The sequence below is a fragment of the Gambusia affinis genome, linkage group LG14, assembly GCF_019740435.1.
Source record: "Gambusia affinis linkage group LG14, SWU_Gaff_1.0, whole genome shotgun sequence".
NCBI lineage: Eukaryota > Metazoa > Chordata > Actinopteri > Cyprinodontiformes > Poeciliidae > Gambusia > Gambusia affinis.
This window is the reverse complement of record NC_057881.1, coordinates 22,753,654-22,770,478: the sequence shown is the minus strand read 5'-3', so window position 1 is coordinate 22,770,478 and position 16,825 is coordinate 22,753,654. Positions and strand designations below refer to the sequence as shown.

Here is a 16,825-nt window from a genome sequence, read left to right as displayed (position 1 = left end):
ACCATCGGCATGTCTCACTAATAAACATAGTTATTTATTGGTGGCTAGTTGCCTTAGCAACACAGAATGCTTCAGTTTTCTGTCTAGTGGGAACCAAAGGAATAAAAACTTTAAAACCTTTTGGATGCATTGGTCATCTATAAGCAGTGTTTTTTCTTTTATTTCTACCCTCTTCTATAACTCTGCTAATGACAAAAACACAAATAAATCGTATTTGTACGTAAAGTTTTGGATGAGTAATTCTTAGTGGCTCCATGTCTGTATTTATTAAATGGATATGAGTCACAATGAGATTCTTCTGCTCTGATTTCTTAGAATTAAATTCCACCGTTTCAAGGTAGAGCTGTGTGTCTGATTAAAGACTGAAACAAACGTTCATAGAGTAAGTGGTTCTGCGTTGGTTCAGAATTCACACATTCATCTGTTTGCGGATTTTGCTGTGGAATGCGATTCGAAATTATTTTGTGGAAAATTGCTTTTTTAAAAGAGCATATCAAAAATCCTCTACAATGAAACTTGTGAAGTTGAAATAATGTTGTGCAATGCTACTTAAAATGCTATTGGCTGGCATTTGTAAAGTAGCCAATCCTGGAGTGGCATTCATTTTACCTTCACATTGATTGGCTCTGTCCCAAAGAACGGAGATAAGGAAGACCAGGATGTTAGCTTACAGAGTTTATGAGGGTTTATTTGGTGTCTGAACTATTAAAAAATGCAGTTGTCGTTTTTAAAGGGATTCTCAAGTGTTTGTGGTACCTAACAAATACATTTACTTCAACAGTAACAGTGTCACCTTACTAAGGCTTACTGGTGGCACTGATTCAGTTTTAACACAATATTTATATTATCATATTTCGTGATTGTAAACGAGCTCAAACTGTGGTGGCCATTTTTCTTTAGCTAGCTAGCTGCCTACTGCTACGTGTAGAAGGGAAGAGGTTTGATCTAAAAAGAGTGTACAAATGTCACAAACATGCTGCACTTCATGGCCATGTCTGAGCTGATGCTGTTTGCTCTGCTAGAGAAACACGCTAGCAAGATAGATAGCTTGTGCCAAGAATGAGAAAAATTTCAAACTAAAAGCAGACTTGTTGAATTCCAGGGTGTTAGGGTCCAACCGGTAAGGCACAAGGACAAAAAGTATTTTCTATTTAGTTTTCAAAAAATTCTTAGGAAAAGACTTCCAACATCCAATCTAAAAAAATATCGCAAAATGGGCCCAAAAGAAATCAGCTAAGGCATACCTAACACACAGGGGATTTATATACACAAAGGCTAGTCTACACAAACGAGGAGGGGTGGGAGATGAGACAAAGACAAACAATACATTAACATAAACAACTAATACAAACCAACACACCTGTAAAAAACAAAACAACCGAACCAAAAATGTTTTAACAGTTATGCTATTAGTAGAGAGAGGCAGATTATTCAACATCAGGTCCCCTGCTTCCAGCAGCCTGATGGTTTGTTCCACTTCCTGGTTTGCCTTTCAACCAGTCCTCTCCCCCAGCCAGCCAGTAAGTAGTTAATGATTCAAATAAACATAAGGTGTTTAGTAAAATGTGTGCACTCATAATAGTAAACAACCTAATGCTATAACCACCACAAAAAGAGTGAAATCCTAAATGTATTGTGTGAGAAATTCTGAATATATTATGTGAAAACATTTAAATAAATGCTAACACTGGGGAAAAGGTGGAGGAACCTCCACACAGGGGAAGCGGATTCTCTCTTTCTGACTATGCAGAATTAATGAAATGTAGCTGAATTGTGTTGAGTTATGTATGGAAGATATCAAACATGGGTTTGCAGCAGCTCCAGATATGACTGAGGTATTCATGCATTAAACATCTACCATCTGCCCACCATCTGCTCCAGCTTATACAAACGAATGGATCACCTTCTCAATATCTGCGTACCTGTGTGAGTCATAATAGATTAGATACTGACAGCAACTTTCAGGGCAGCTTGTTGTTGCTGGGGCAATTGGAAAAAATTTGAACCAAAAATCTGGATCTTTATCATATGTTGAAAATGACCATATTATTGGCTGATAACAGATGATAAAGCGAATGTGTATCTTTACTTGGTATGATGTGTTTATTGATTATTAAAATAATAGATTTTCCGGTTTCAAACATTGTTGCTGATTTGGCTGTAAACTGCCAAACTCTTGTCAACAACAGAATTTCCTGTGGATCTGTTAATGAAGAGAATACAAATAAAATAAAGGAATGTCAAGTGAAACATTACTGATATAGGAAAAACTTAATGGCCTCTGTTCAAACTATGGCTGCACCGATCCACTTTCTCTTGTTTCTGATACCGACAGCTGAGGTTTAGTTTCAGCTGATACTGATACGATGCAGAAAAACTGCTGAATTCACTTAAAATAATTCATTTTTTTAAACGGACATAAATGTAGTAAATTATACATTTATTTAATAATGCTGAACCAGTACATTTGAATCTACCAGTAGCTTCACCTGCTTCGTCAAACATGTAAAAGCAACACAACGTTAATTTATTCAGTTAGGAGCAAAACAATCAATGTAAAATAAATAATTAAAAAGCTGAAACTGACAAGCTATAGGTTAACTACTTTGGTTAAACGTGTAAACTGCAACAAAACTTCGTTCAAATGGTTCACAAAGTGCAGCTAGGAACTCTAAATATGATGTAAAATGAAAAATAATGCATGACGTCGCTCAGAGCACAAAAGCGGTTTTCTGTTGACAATCAGGATGTTAGGTTGACCTTTGACCTTTGACCTTCTAAACACCTAAAACCTGTCAATTTCTGCATGTTGTGTTTACATCAAGCATCTTAAAGTATTTTAAAAAGTATTTTAAATGTGTATATGAATGCATATGACTATGTGCATGTGAATATATGCACATACTATTTGTGCATATGAATAGTCTAATGAGACTATATGAATAGTCTAATTCATATGCACATAAAGTCTAATCCTTGCACATCCTTAAAGTCAGTTAATCGGAGCAGCTCTTTAATTTACAGCACATCCAACAAAAATAATTACATACAAACTGGTTCAGATGAAAGCAAACAAAATGACAACAGAGCAAGTTTTCATTTTCTTTCTCTGGTATTTTATTAGATAAAAAAAAGGCATTGTTAATCCCAGCACGACGTATCTGCAAGAAGATTAAAAAAAATTAAAAAATGTTCCACTGGCTTTTGGCTTCAGCAACGTAGATTTTTCAAGTCCAAATTAAAAATGCTCAGGCGTCAAGCTCCGTCACGATTTAGTGAACTAATATTTCTGCTCCCACATTCTGCCTCCTTCCCTCAGATAGCAGAGAAGAGTGTCAGCAAGGCGTTGAGCTGAGCTCTGGTGGGTTGTAGAATAATAATGTTTGACTCGTTAGAGTCTTCGTACTGTGGAACAGAAATTACAGCATTAATCCTAATCCCTGTTCAGGACTGAAGGGCATTGAAGTCGTTCAGTTAATGTTCCGTCTACGCTGGTTGTTTTTAAAATCCTGGCAAATGTTTTTTCACCTGGTTAGTAAAAAAATAACAGGAAGAAATTATTGCAGATCTTTCAGTTCAGAATTGCACTGATAAATGGGAAACTGACACCTATGAATTATAATGGAGTTGACTGAATGATAGTGGAATTCAATGAAGTTTAGTGCAGGAGACAGTGAATTGACGTGGCCATGAAAATCTGTCCAAATTTATTCCAGACTGACATTCTCTCCTGCTCTACCGAACAGTGAAGCCATGTCTGTGTCCAGAGACAGACTGACCTCACCTGACCTGTCTGACAAATACAAGTTTTCAGATTTCAGTTTGTTCCAAGCATCGATTGTTGGAGTTTGAATTAAAGCAGATATTAGCTCTGTAAAGAAAATACATACTGCCCCACCTACATTCATTTAAAATACAAGAGAAATATCTTTCACTGAGCTGGCTCGTAAAATCAGGCTTGTAAAAAAATAAAAATATAAGAATTACATAGCATGTTAGTAGATGTGAGCAATACAAAACTTACAAATTTGCTCTGTTTGTTTGACAGAAACAGAGAGAGACGTGACAAAATCAAACCAGAGTGCACCTGGAAATTATCCTTCACAATTGATTTGTTGCTTACTGTAACTGGCCTAACAAGCACCACAACAGTAAATACAAAGTATTTGACTGTAGTGGAGTCATAATCTGTCATAATCTGAAGGTTTTGTTTAAGAAACAGAAAATGTTTTACAATGGCTTTAATTTTTAACTTTTATTTTTGCAAAAGTAAATTACAAATTGCATTTCCATGCAACTAATTTATAAATTGGCAAAACATCCACCATAGTCAGATTTATTTTTTGTTTGTCTCCTGTTGCTGGAACAGCAATAATAGTGTTCCATCTGGGCTCTGTGTTTCTGGTGAACTAAAGGTTCATAAGTAATCATCGGTACATGTTCCTGTTACACTGTCATCTGTAAATGTTTGTATTTAGCCTACAAATAATTAACGCTACATGGACGGGGCCCAAATTAAAATCTAACAGAGAATGTTCAAGTATTTACTCCCCTAATTAGTGAGCACACAGTGTACATGTGCAGAGCTGGCAGAGACACTCAAAAGACTCTATACTCTGTCAGTATAGCTTCTACTTAGTGTTGACTCATGGGGCTGGATACAAATGTTCAAAAGATTTCTATTTGTAAAACATAAAAGTGTCTTCATTCTTCCTCTTCAAAATTATTCTATTACTTCCTGCTGATATGTCTCATAAAATCATATGAAATATATAAAACTTTGGAGTTGTAATCAAACTGTGGAAGTGTTTAAGGAGTTTCAAGGTTGACTGCAGTTAATTTTTTTTATATTTTCATATCATGTAGACAAAATCAAAATCTTACATTCAGCCCTTTTAAACATTTTTCAGGGTGTCTAGAATTAAAAACATGAACTTTTTTTTCAGCATTTAGCACACAAATGAAACATTAAATTAAATAACAAGCTTTCGCTTACATTCAGATTTCTGGATGTAAGAGAAATGGTGTATAATGACATGTCTAATATATAAATATTTTAATTTGTAAGTTGAATTGAGGCTCTCTGTCGAAAAGAAAAAAAGAGTAAAGCAAGCTAATGGGTCAGATTTCTCCGATACATTTCTTAGCTTGATTGTGTCTTAGATGCTACAGTGTCCCACTTCAATAGCACAAATCCACAGTCTCACCAAAATTCACATTTTTGATACTGAAATATTCTAAATCAAAAATGTAGAAGTATATCACACTCCACATTATTGATACTACTTCACATTTTGAAGCTGGAATATGGCTGAATCCGGCATTTCAGAGGGTTAGCATATAGCTAAATGCCACGCTAGCCATAAAAAACAAAGGTAGTTTTCAGCTTTTTTTAGTACCAAAATCTACATAAATTTGTATGTAAAATTTTAGTTGAAAACTGAAACAATTCTTGGTGTTGTGTTATCAAAAGGAAGTGTGTAGGTCTGTTTTTTTATGCATTTTTAACTGTCGATTTTTTGTGTCTTCTCAGCTTCTACCAGATACGAGCAGCACTGAAAGTCTCACCTCGAGTGCCCCACAGGTTGACCGTGACAACAAGTGACAATGCAGGTGAGCCTTTTCTCTTCACACACACACACACACGCACACACGCACACACACACACACACACACACATGAGGGATGTCTCTGCTCCCAGTTTGATATTTGTAATAGTTTTGCTTCATAGAGACAACAAAAATGACTAAGCTGGTTTGTACCCTGTTGATGCTGATAGTTGTATATTACTTGCTGGTTCTTTTGAACCTTTTTAAGGTTCTTTTGTGTTCTGTGTCTTATTTTGGGTATTTAGCAAACTAACACAGCTTTGTGCTGCATGGCAGTAATGCTAGCTGCCTTTGAGTTGACATTATCTCTTCCTGGTTTAATTTTACACATCTTTGTAATTGCTTGGCATTTCCTAAAGTGACTTTTCAGTGACTTAAATTCACTTTCATAGAGTGCTAGCAAAACCTTGATCAAAGTCAAGTTATATTCACTCATCTTTTTCAACTAAATACAATGTTACAATTGACAATATAGGCAGAAGATTTTCTTTGAAGTATCAATATGTAATATGTACGGTAATTGATTTCTCCTTTCTGAAATCCGACACAATAAATAAGATCTTAAAACTACTAATTACCTCATAACTGATGATTGTAAATTCGAAAAATTCAACCTACCCTCATTTCGACAGAAATCATTATAGCAGTAAATCTATTTTAATAAACCTGAAATCGTGTTTATGTTTATATGAAAGCTGCATTTCCTTCTGCCGGTACTGAAACGTGGCAGTAGTAGCAGAAATGCCAGCTACAGAATGAGCTGCCATGCTTCAGAAAGCCGAGGGGAAGCTGCACATTCAGGTAGTAAGTCATTCTGACATATTGTTGTTGTAAAAAAATTAAAATAAAAAGCATAGATCGTCATCTGGTCGCAAAATCAAGTAGGTCTGAGGTTTTTTTATTTATTTATTTATCGTAAACCAGCATGTTTTTCACATCCACTGCAGCAGCCTGTGTTACAGCAGGGATCAGAGGGAAAGCTGCAGCCGTCCTCTCCTCAGATCCCCTCACAAGGTCACGCATTAGGCAGCGCACGCATCTCACGCTGCATTCTGAACTTAAATGCACCAATCAGCTCTCCAGCCATGGAAATGGATTAAGCATCCACAGTCACACCGGAAATAATCCAGCGTGACGTTTCTGGGGGAAAAAAAAGAAAAAAGAGGGATTTTGTGTGAAGGATTTATTTATTTTTTTTCCCACTACAGACTCTTTTGATTTGTGTTCACTGGGGTATTGAGTGTTTAAATAGTAAGTGATGCGCTACCTCTCCTAGGACGGACTGGGTGTTTTCCTTGTAATAAAGAGCGGTTGTAGGTGAAGAACCTGCCGGCGGCTGTAAGGAGATTATTTCTAGTGGAGAATCGCTGGCTGGTCTTTAACGTCGCGCGGCCTTGGAGCCTTTTAGAGCAGTGGGAAGCCGAACCGTCAGAACCCGGCCGGGTTTGATGGTAGTGCGGGAACAAACGTGCCAACATTTCCAACCGAAGTAAAAATAAATCACAACAACGCAGTACTCAGAACCAGAATCGTGGTTTGATTGGATTCACACAAATGTGAGACAAATAAAGATAAATAAAACATAATAACCTGAACCCATGTGTTTGGAAAGTTGTTTACACTCTTAAACTTTAAATCCTTTTATTTCAGTAACTCACTAACACATCATATAAATGAATTACACACAAATCAATGTTTTCAAGTCTTCATTTCTCCTAATTATGAGGCTTTTCACTAATAAGTGATGAAAACACAACATGTAAGATTAGAATGTTGCATCAGATCAATGAGAAAACACCTAACTCTCCCTTAGAAAAGTGGACTTTTCTTCACTTTTTTGGTTTTACAGTTAAGCTGAACAGGTAATGGATCACATTGAAGGTGGAAATTGCCATGACGATGTTTATTTTGGTCAAGGCCATACGGTCACATCCATACGGTTACAGAAAAAAACAGGTAATAAATAGTTCTTATGAACATTTTTATTGTCACCACAAAATATCGTGATAAAACCAAGTCAAGCCCTCCCAGCTGAAGTAGCAGCGGTGTTATCAGGCGGCTGATGGAGCATCCGACAGCGAGCCTACACATTTATTTTGACAGTAGGCTTGTGATCCTTGTCTTTGGAACACGTCCACTGATGTCACGGCTTCCTGTCACGCTTGGCACACGATGCGTCGACCCTCGCTTCGCTTCGGATGATCAAAGACTCCACCGAGTGTGTGTGGGTGCCCTGGCTTACCCGTTGGTTTCAGAATCAGGCCATCTGTTGGCCCAACATGGCCGCCGCTTGCGTAATCCTGCCACTCAGCCTCATGGAAGCCCACAATGTGACCCCCATCAGCCCTGTCAAGTGCTGCCTGATGCGTTCCAGCGTCCTCTGTGTCTGGTGGAGGTTCTCTGCCACCGCGCGTCTGCAGGAGTCCAATTCGTCGAGTTATCGAAGAGTTACACTGCAAAAACACAAAATATTACAAAGTCTTTTTTTTGTCTAGTTTCTAGTTAAATATCTTGGTAAACTTCAAATAAGACAAAAAAAGTTACAAGTAACTTTTCAGCAACACATAGGTGCTTATTTTAGGTAAATAATTCCTTAACATTGAAAAAAGAAAAAAAAGTCAGATTATTTCACTTATGACATGGGAAAAGTTGCTTCCCCAGCAACTTTAATTAACAGCAATATTAAAGTTGCTGACAAGTTACTTGTAACTTATAGTTTTGTCTTATTTCAAGTGTACTGAAATATTTCCATTAGAACCAGGCCAAAAACAATAAAATAATGGTAAGATTTTGTGTTTTTGCAGTGAATATAGACGTAAAACCACTCTAGCTCCAGATAAAATAAGCATGAAGTTACTAACTCGACATCCTATTAGGTTAAACAAATATAGTAATGTGGTACAGTGTCTCTTTTGCTCTCTCAATACTAATACATGTCTTAATAATTTCTTTTAAGGCAAATGGTTAAAGGGATAGTTTTGTTTTTAAAGTGGAATTAAAGTTCCTCAGTATTTTCCCATCAGAAATGTTTTTTTCTTGGCCTTCATGGCCTTTTGTAAAAAAAAAAAAAATCAATTTCTTTATTTTTGTCTTGCTGTTTTTTTAAATTATTTTATTTGTTTAGTGTTGTTTTTTAAGCATTTTGTGGTTTTAAAACTTAGTTTAGTCCTCATGTTAGTTCCGTCAGTCTTATTATTTGTGTTTTAGTTTTGTTTCTTCCTGTTTTTATTATTTAGATGTCAGTTACAGACTCATTCCTTGCTTTCCCTCTGTCAATCAGAAGGGAGCTGGTATGTTGCCTCTTCCTGCTCCCTTCCTCAGCTGCGCCCACTCACCTTTAATTAGCTCCTCTGGTCCCTCTTTCGCAGTATTTAACCTCTTTAGGTTGCTTTATTTCTCACTAGCTCCTTTATTTCTTACAGCTGCACGCTCTAAAGTTTTTTCACACATTAAAGTGTAATTTTTCCACTTTGTCTCTGTGCTAACGTCCTCCATGTTCTTTTGTATCAAGAGAAAATCGGCTTTTTTCCTCAGCAGATAATGTAGATCAAGACTCACTCACTCCTAAGCGAATGGAATGTGTGAGATGAGCATTTAGTGCATTAATGAAAAGAATTTCATCAAGTGCACAGAAGAAGCACTTGGGCGGAAAAAAAATTAGTCATAGATTCTGAAAAAAAGAAGACATTTCAGAAAATCTCCACTGCAGTGACAGAGCTGAATTCTCAGCTTTGACACGACCGCAGAGTCTTTGACATGTGGCGCCGCTGCACATCAATGCTCCTGACTCGCGCTGCTTGATGCTGCAGGTAAAGCGACAGGCTTTGTGGAGAGGAGGCCTGTAGAGAGGGGCAGAAAGAGAACGGGACGGAAAAGGGCAAAAGCTCAGCGGGGGGATTACTGAGACTCCCAGCTGGAAGCAAGGTTTCTTTAGTTTTTTTCCTGCAGCTGGGGTTGAGAAGGAAAAGATGTAAACAACAACAGTGTTACCAGGAATGCCAAATATAGGATCAGTTTAAAGGGACGGCATGTTATAATGTTATCCCCTCATCAAAAACACACCTGGAGTGCTGCTTTGGTTTTTTTCATGCACGTTTGAGAAATCCTTTAATCTCCATGGTAAAACAACTTGGTGGACCTCACTCCGCCTTTGAGGACAAAGCTCCTCCTCAGAGCTGCAGTTTATAAGTTTCTGCCTCACAGACCAGCCGTCCCCCACAACTCCCCCTTTTTGCTCCTTCAGACTAGCCAGCAGCAATTAGCAAACACCTGGTCAATCTGGGCATCTGCTGAGTTCATTATAGGAGCTGCTTCTCAGTGCAACGCTGGGAAAAACGTTGTTAAAGGGTTGTGAGGACTTCCTGAAGGCGGAGATTCAGAAAGAGCAGGCGTTTTAAAGAGACAGAGGCTCAATTTCAACCGGGTTCAGCAATCTGCCTCCTGGAATTGATATGCTTTAGTTGTCATGCGTGTTAAATGTCTGACTCCCAGAATGTTTACCAATTTCAAGGCGTTAAATTGCAAAGTCATATTTATTTTAAGGCTTATTTGATATAAAAAGCATTTTTTAGAACAACTGATTATACCATAGTGACATAATTGTTCTATAAAATGGCAATATGTGCCTGGAAAACACATAATAGCTACTTCCAGTTTAAAGCAAAAGGAAAAGGGAGACACCATTTGGACAGTATTTTGTACAAAATGACCTTTCAATAATTCTGCCATCTTTTTTTTTAAATAACTAGTTAGTTGTAGCAGGCCTGATCGGGACATTTCTAATATGTAAAATGTGAACTGTGCACACTGATAGTTGCCCTTGAGCGAGCTAATGATCATCCTGCAGCAGTAAGCTGCTAATTATTGTGCCGTTTGGTCGTGTTTGGTCTACACCAGGAGAGTGCAGCTTCAGCTCCACGGGGGTGTACGACGGCAGCGTCTTCAGCCGGATATTTCAGATCCTCTACAGAAACGAGGAGATTGCTGTCAACGACTGCATGATCTTCAAAGTCCACCTGCTACTGGATGGAGAAAGGGTGAGTCACACTGGGTGATATACAATACAATATATATATCTGTACAAAAACCACTTAATTTTCCAGTTGAAGTAGAATTTAAAATGGTGAATATATACAGCACTGCGGTTAAAATTGTAGTTTTCTTTCTCAGTCGGACCCTGTCGTCCTGAGAAAACATTAAAAAGTCATTATTAAATGTTCTTCAGCTCTCAGTGGAATCCTGTAAGATAAAGAAACAAATACAGTTAGTATTCACTAATTGTGCTTCCTGTTGTGTCCTTATTAAACTACGAAGGCTTTTTTTCCCTTTACATCCCACTTAGGGTGCAGCAGTAATTGTTACAATAGAAATGTCTTTCAGCCTGAACACACACTAATTACAGGATTTCATCACAATCTGCGTTTCCATTCACCTTAAAATTGTTCAAATTGGATTTATGAAAATAAATGATCTTAATAGAAACACAGCAATTTCGTAAAAACTTAAATTTTTCAATTGAAAGGTTTATTTTTTATATTAGTGTATTTCTCAGAACTGCATTTAAGCATTTTGCCAGTGACTTTGTTTTGGATCTGTTTCGGGATTTCTTTAGATTTCTGGGTTTTTTAAATATCTGAGCTCATTTGACTCGCTTCATGATGTCAGATCATTTCCTGTGTGACTTTTTGAAGCAGCAGGTACTTGGGTATGAGTGTGGCAGCGGTTGTTGACTCGACAGTTAAACTATTTAATAAGGGGGACAATTAATTGGTCTGAATAGCTTATGTCCATTGAAAATTTTTTTATTATTTTGAAAACAGATTTCTGTATTTTAAGTGTATTTGTCCAATATTAAAATGTACTAAATGTAACATAGAAAAAAACAACAACAAAGCACCACACTACAGAGATACACTGAAAAAAAGAGAATGCTGTTAAAAAATGTGATTAGTTATTGATGTGGCAATGAAAGCATCACTACAGATAAATAGCTTCTTGTTGTGTAAATAGAAAGGAAGGTCCTTGTACTGGATTAAGATCAGCAAACTGATTTGTGGGTCATCTTTTTAAAAAGTGATGTGCAGTAATAATCAGTGTGATTATCATGACGTACTTAAGGTTGGATCTGAACCTACTAGCATAGTGATTAATTGTCAAACACAAAGTCCTTCAACATGTTTTGACTTTAATTATTATGATGATGAAATTAGAGGGAGGAAGTCAAGACCAGCAAAGCTGCAGGCTATAAAAGCTAATCTGCAGTCTAAATGAACACTGCCCTTTATTATTACTGAGAGACGCATCACCCACTTCCAGGACCAGCGGGTTCAGCGATTTGCCTCCTGGAAGTGATACCCTTCAACTGACATGCATGTTAATTGTCTGCGTCCCAGAATGGCCGTTACGGCTCAAATGAGCATCTGTGTAAACCTGGCGGACAGCTATTGATGTGCTGTCCTTTCCGTTTTCGCCGTGGGTTCATCCTGGAGGATCGAACCCGGCCCGCTTTTGAGAGAAGGTAGCCATCTTCTGTGACGGCCAGGGCAGCTAGGTGCTACTTAGAGCTAATCATCCGTTAGATCCCCCGCTGCTGGCGCATTAACCCTCCCCTTCCATGATTGATGCAGCTTCCCTGGTTCTCTTGAAACACTTCTAGTTTTAGGAGATTTCATCTAATGTGGATGTTTAAGTGGAGGTTCAGATACGTGTCAGGGACCTCCTGAGAGCTTCCCACTCATTAACCTTCCGGAGGTTATCTGCTGCTCACAGCCACAGAGAGCACAGACACAAATAGCCCTTCATTTCCCCTGCGGACACACAAACCTATGCTTGATCAATCTAAACATCGATGTTAGGCACAACTGAAAACATCTGTACTTTTACTGGGCTGAGATACAAACAAGGAAAACATGGTTTTTCTTTAAAGTAGTGCTGCTTCCATAGTTAATGCAGGCTATTGTTTGTTCACTGTAAAAACAGCTTTTTATTTAATATTTTATATCTTAGGCCAACACGACGTAATTGAGAAGTAGTGTATTTACTGTGATACCTCTAAATACAGTCATATTTGATGAATTAGAATAGGCCTTCCAATTGAAATTGATACGTTTTGAAAATATTAATCCTTAGGCACGTATTAAACTTATATTTCATTAAACCCACATTTCTGTATTTTTTATATTTTTTTCATTGGTCTAATGTAATATTCTAATCTTAAATTAGTTTTTAATTTGGCGGAAAATTATCATTTTTAGAAAAAAAAAAAAGCTGAAAACATCAGCCTCTGTACGAAATTCATCACAACAAATGATAAACAATAATGATGATCACCTGATGTGACAAAGCAAGTTTGGCCAACCAGAAAGGTACGGGCATTTATGGTGGTCAACTTGATAACAAATAATTTATCCATCACGTGTCATGATTGAGCGACATCATGCTTGATGTCGCATTTTGTGGGTTTTGCAGTTGGAGGAAGCCTTGAGTGAGGTGGACTTCCAGTTGAAGTTGGATCTTCACTTCACCGACAATGAGCAGCAGTAGGTTTTTCTGTTTACTTGGTTAAAACCTGTGGTTTTTGGTGAGAGCGGGCTAAGAAAAGTATTAAATACTGAAATATGTTTTGTTCCCTTCCACTCCGTCTACCATCTATAATCTCTGCAGGTTGGCAGAAATAGTGACAGTCCCGTTGATCAGCAGTCGGACCCTGAGGCTCCACTTCCATCCGCGGCGAGGCCTTCACCATCACGTCCCCGTCATGTTTGACTACTTCCACTTGTCTGTCATTTCTGTCTCCGTGCACGCCTCACTGGTTGCCTTACACCAACCTCTAATCAGGTAGAGTTTAATTACGGTTTGCAAACATTTTACAAAAAGTGCAACAAAAGAAAAGCCATGTACTCTCACAATTTGAGCCGACGTTGGGTATGTAAAGGACTTCATATGCACAGAGGTGTTATTTCAGTGGAGCCATCACCAGAGGACGTGACCAAGCATCCAACAGTTAGTCTAAGCAGGAAGTGAAGGTGACTGGGCGTTGGGGTTCGCTCATAAAAACGCGTTAACCTGCATTGCCTGATGGAGTCTGAAGGGAGCAGCATTTTGGGTTTGTACAATTGCCCAGCATGTGGGTTGGTTTAAGATTGGATCCAGTTGGAATGTCAGGAAACCAGGAAGACAGGAGAGACCACACCAATTGTAGATGATTGTATTGTCAGTCCTTGTCTTAGTGTTTGGTTCTTGCCAGACTACAGCGTACGGTGTCATTAACGTACGCTTTTGGAACGATGCGCCGCACAGGAAGCAGGTGTTCCAGGTTCAACCACAGATCATAGTTCTAAATTAATACAAAAGAGCATCATTAGCAAACCTGGAGGTCACCTCTTGTAGTGATTTTAGGAGTTCTGATGGGTTTTAAGGTGTTGCTTGGCCAGCCACCCCCATCTTTCACAAGTTCAATATTTCAGTGACCTCATTTCAGCCTAGCTTTAACCAAGTGTGGACCAACCAGCGACCACTGTCTCAGTCCATTCTTCACCAAATTACTGCTCACACCTTTACTCAAAGGATCGTCACACGCCACCGACAAGAGAGCACCAGTTCATCAGTACTGCCAGATCACTCAAATACATTCAGATCATGTTTGGTCGAGTGCTTCAGTTATTTTGGTCACAGCATATGTTTTAATGTGCTGAAGTCTCTTGTCATCTACTGTATCTGTTTTTGAACGTACAGCTGCTAGACAGAAAGATGCACATGAGCAGTGAGATAAGTACCACTCAGCAGTATGATGTCAAGTGGTCACAATATCTGTCTCCTTTTGGATGTAAACAGTGAGTTAGTAATGGGCAGCCGACCTTGTAAATTGTAGAATCATGCTATGTTTCTTTGGATTTTCTGTTAAAGACGCCAAAGAAATTGGGTTTGAGAACCCAAACAGGATTCCTGTATGACGGCTATAAAATCTAATAAGTTCTTAACAGAAATGACATTCGGGGTTAAAATTCAGATTTCTTGTGCCAACCAATAGATGAATTGATAATGTAAGTGTAACCCAGGTTCTTCCTCTTTAACCTGCAGCTGGTGGAAGACACCCTATGGGCTCTGCAGTGTGTTTCTTTTTGTGAAAGTGGGTTGTGTTCGATGCAGGAGAGGAATCGGACACAGGGCTCTTCGTGGAGGGAAGACTTTCGCGCGTTTATTCTGTCCACCTTACAGGCAGTAAACAGACTGTCAGGATTTAACAATTTTTCCTCTGCAAAGCAATCAAACATCACCAAAACAACTGCCACACTGAACAAACAGAAATAGATCGGCATATCAACGCAATGTATATTTTACACCGGGCTAGCGGAGCTGCTGCTTACCTTACAGGCAGTAAACACACTGTAAGAAATACAGTAACTCGCTCGCAAAAAATCCCTTGCACTACGGTGTCCCCGGCAGGACAAACATCTCGGAATTGGGGTAGTGCCAGCAATTACGGAAAACAACAGCACCCTCTTTTGGCACATTTATGCACTGCTTTACATAAGCAGACATGGCGGCACAAGATGATATTAGAAGTGAAATGCTTAAAATGCAGATGCTGTTATGACAGGGTACTGAATTGGAAGTTTATCTAATCAGAAACAATAATATTATGTTTTCAGCTTTTTGTGCTTCTTCCAAAATGCATACACACACGCACACATTTACATGTTTACGTGGCTATCTTGGTGGGGACTTTCCATTGACTTCCATTCATTTCTACAGTCTAAACTTTACCCTGAGCAAAACTCAGTTCGCACCTTAGTCCTAAATCTGACCCCTGACCCAAAAAACAGTGTTTCTCCTTGTGGGGACCAGGCTTCCGTCCCTACAAGGAGCAGTGGGTCCCCACAATGTAGTATGTGTCAGGAAAATGGTCCCCACAATGTATTACAAACAAACACCCACACACACACACACACACACATTCCTTGCCGGTCCATTCATGTGTCCTCTCCCTTCCCTCTCCAGCTTTGCGCGCACGGGGAAAGGCACCTGGCTGGGGAAAGGCTCGCCTGAGAGCGTGAATGACCCGTCTGCTGTGTCTGTGGAGAACCTGGTGTTCGGAGCTGGCTACTGCAAGCCTGTCATCTCTGAGGTATGTTAACCTTTCGCAGAAAAGTCAAAGCTAATTTTATCTCACTCAACACAACATGTCGTCCTCAGTCTGCTAGGTATTCCACTGCCTGTCTCTTTTAAAGGCATTAAACAAAATGCCTAACAATGACATAAAGGTGACAGTTTTGGAACTTGGTTTCTGACTTGAGTGCATCATCCTGATTTAGATTACATATTCTGGTCTTGTTTCCTCCTCTGAATCTGCTATTGCTTGGGCTCTGAAGTTCGACTCAGTGATTACCACTGTGCAGCAAGGAGTCTGATCATAATGTTAGAGTAACCAGTCAGCATGCAGGCTTCAGGATGGCCATCTGAATCTGATGGCAGCCATCAATGCGTAGCATGCAGTAGTGTGACAGACTTCTGTGGCACATGTCTGCTGTGAATATTTAAAATGTTTATACACTTGCTGTATCTACAGCAATTATGCAGTCTAGTTGCCTACTTCCTGGTTGGTAACTGGACAGACCACACACTATGGCAATAAAAAAATCTTAGCTATAGCAGGTTTGGTCATACATTGTGTTGTCGAGCCACATGGCAGGAGCAACGCTGTTCTCCGGATGTTTAATGGTGTTTCATTCATTGGCCCACAACATTTGCCAAATCATCGATGGCATTAAAGACTACCAAGGCAAAAGTAATGACAAAAGGACACCTTATTCTACTATACTTATCTATTGTCAAGAGACATTTTCAGTTAGATTTTCATTAGAAAATTTAACTGGTACAGTGCATCCTCTTTAATGCGATGGGATTTGGAGATTTTAGAAGAATTAGAATTCCTTTTTGTTGTGTTGTGCAAGAAAGCACAACAAAATTTTAAATGGGTAGGGTTAAAGTTACTTTCTTATTGTCAACTTAATATAAAACCACATGTGCTTTTCGTCACTTGGGTGTTTTAGGAACGGGATCTTTGTTTGGCCTCTTCTGGACTTTCCTGGTCAGAGATTGCTGTAATTTAGCAAACTGAAACCGTCTCTTGGTCACAGGTGACAAATAGTTAAGTTAACAGATTCTTGCTCCATTTTTTGGTTTAGTTGTTGTTGATTTTCATTGCATATATAGGC

General features: G+C 38.7%; 1 protein-coding gene across 3 annotated transcripts in view; it reads left to right on the top strand.

Moving 5' to 3' along the window:
• Nucleotides 1–16,825, top strand: part of fam135b (family with sequence similarity 135 member B) — a 72,091-nt gene that overhangs the window by 30,543 nt on the left and 24,723 nt on the right. For all 3 annotated transcript variants that reach the window (XM_044137979.1, XM_044137978.1, XM_044137980.1), the window contains 5 exons: nucleotides 5,534–5,613; nucleotides 10,506–10,645; nucleotides 13,077–13,147; nucleotides 13,272–13,445; nucleotides 15,609–15,735. In XM_044137979.1, coding sequence (XP_043993914.1) covers nucleotides 5,534–5,613; nucleotides 10,506–10,645; nucleotides 13,077–13,147; nucleotides 13,272–13,445; nucleotides 15,609–15,735 — 592 coding nt within the window. The remainder of the gene's footprint in view (nucleotides 1–5,533; nucleotides 5,614–10,505; nucleotides 10,646–13,076; nucleotides 13,148–13,271; nucleotides 13,446–15,608; nucleotides 15,736–16,825) is intronic.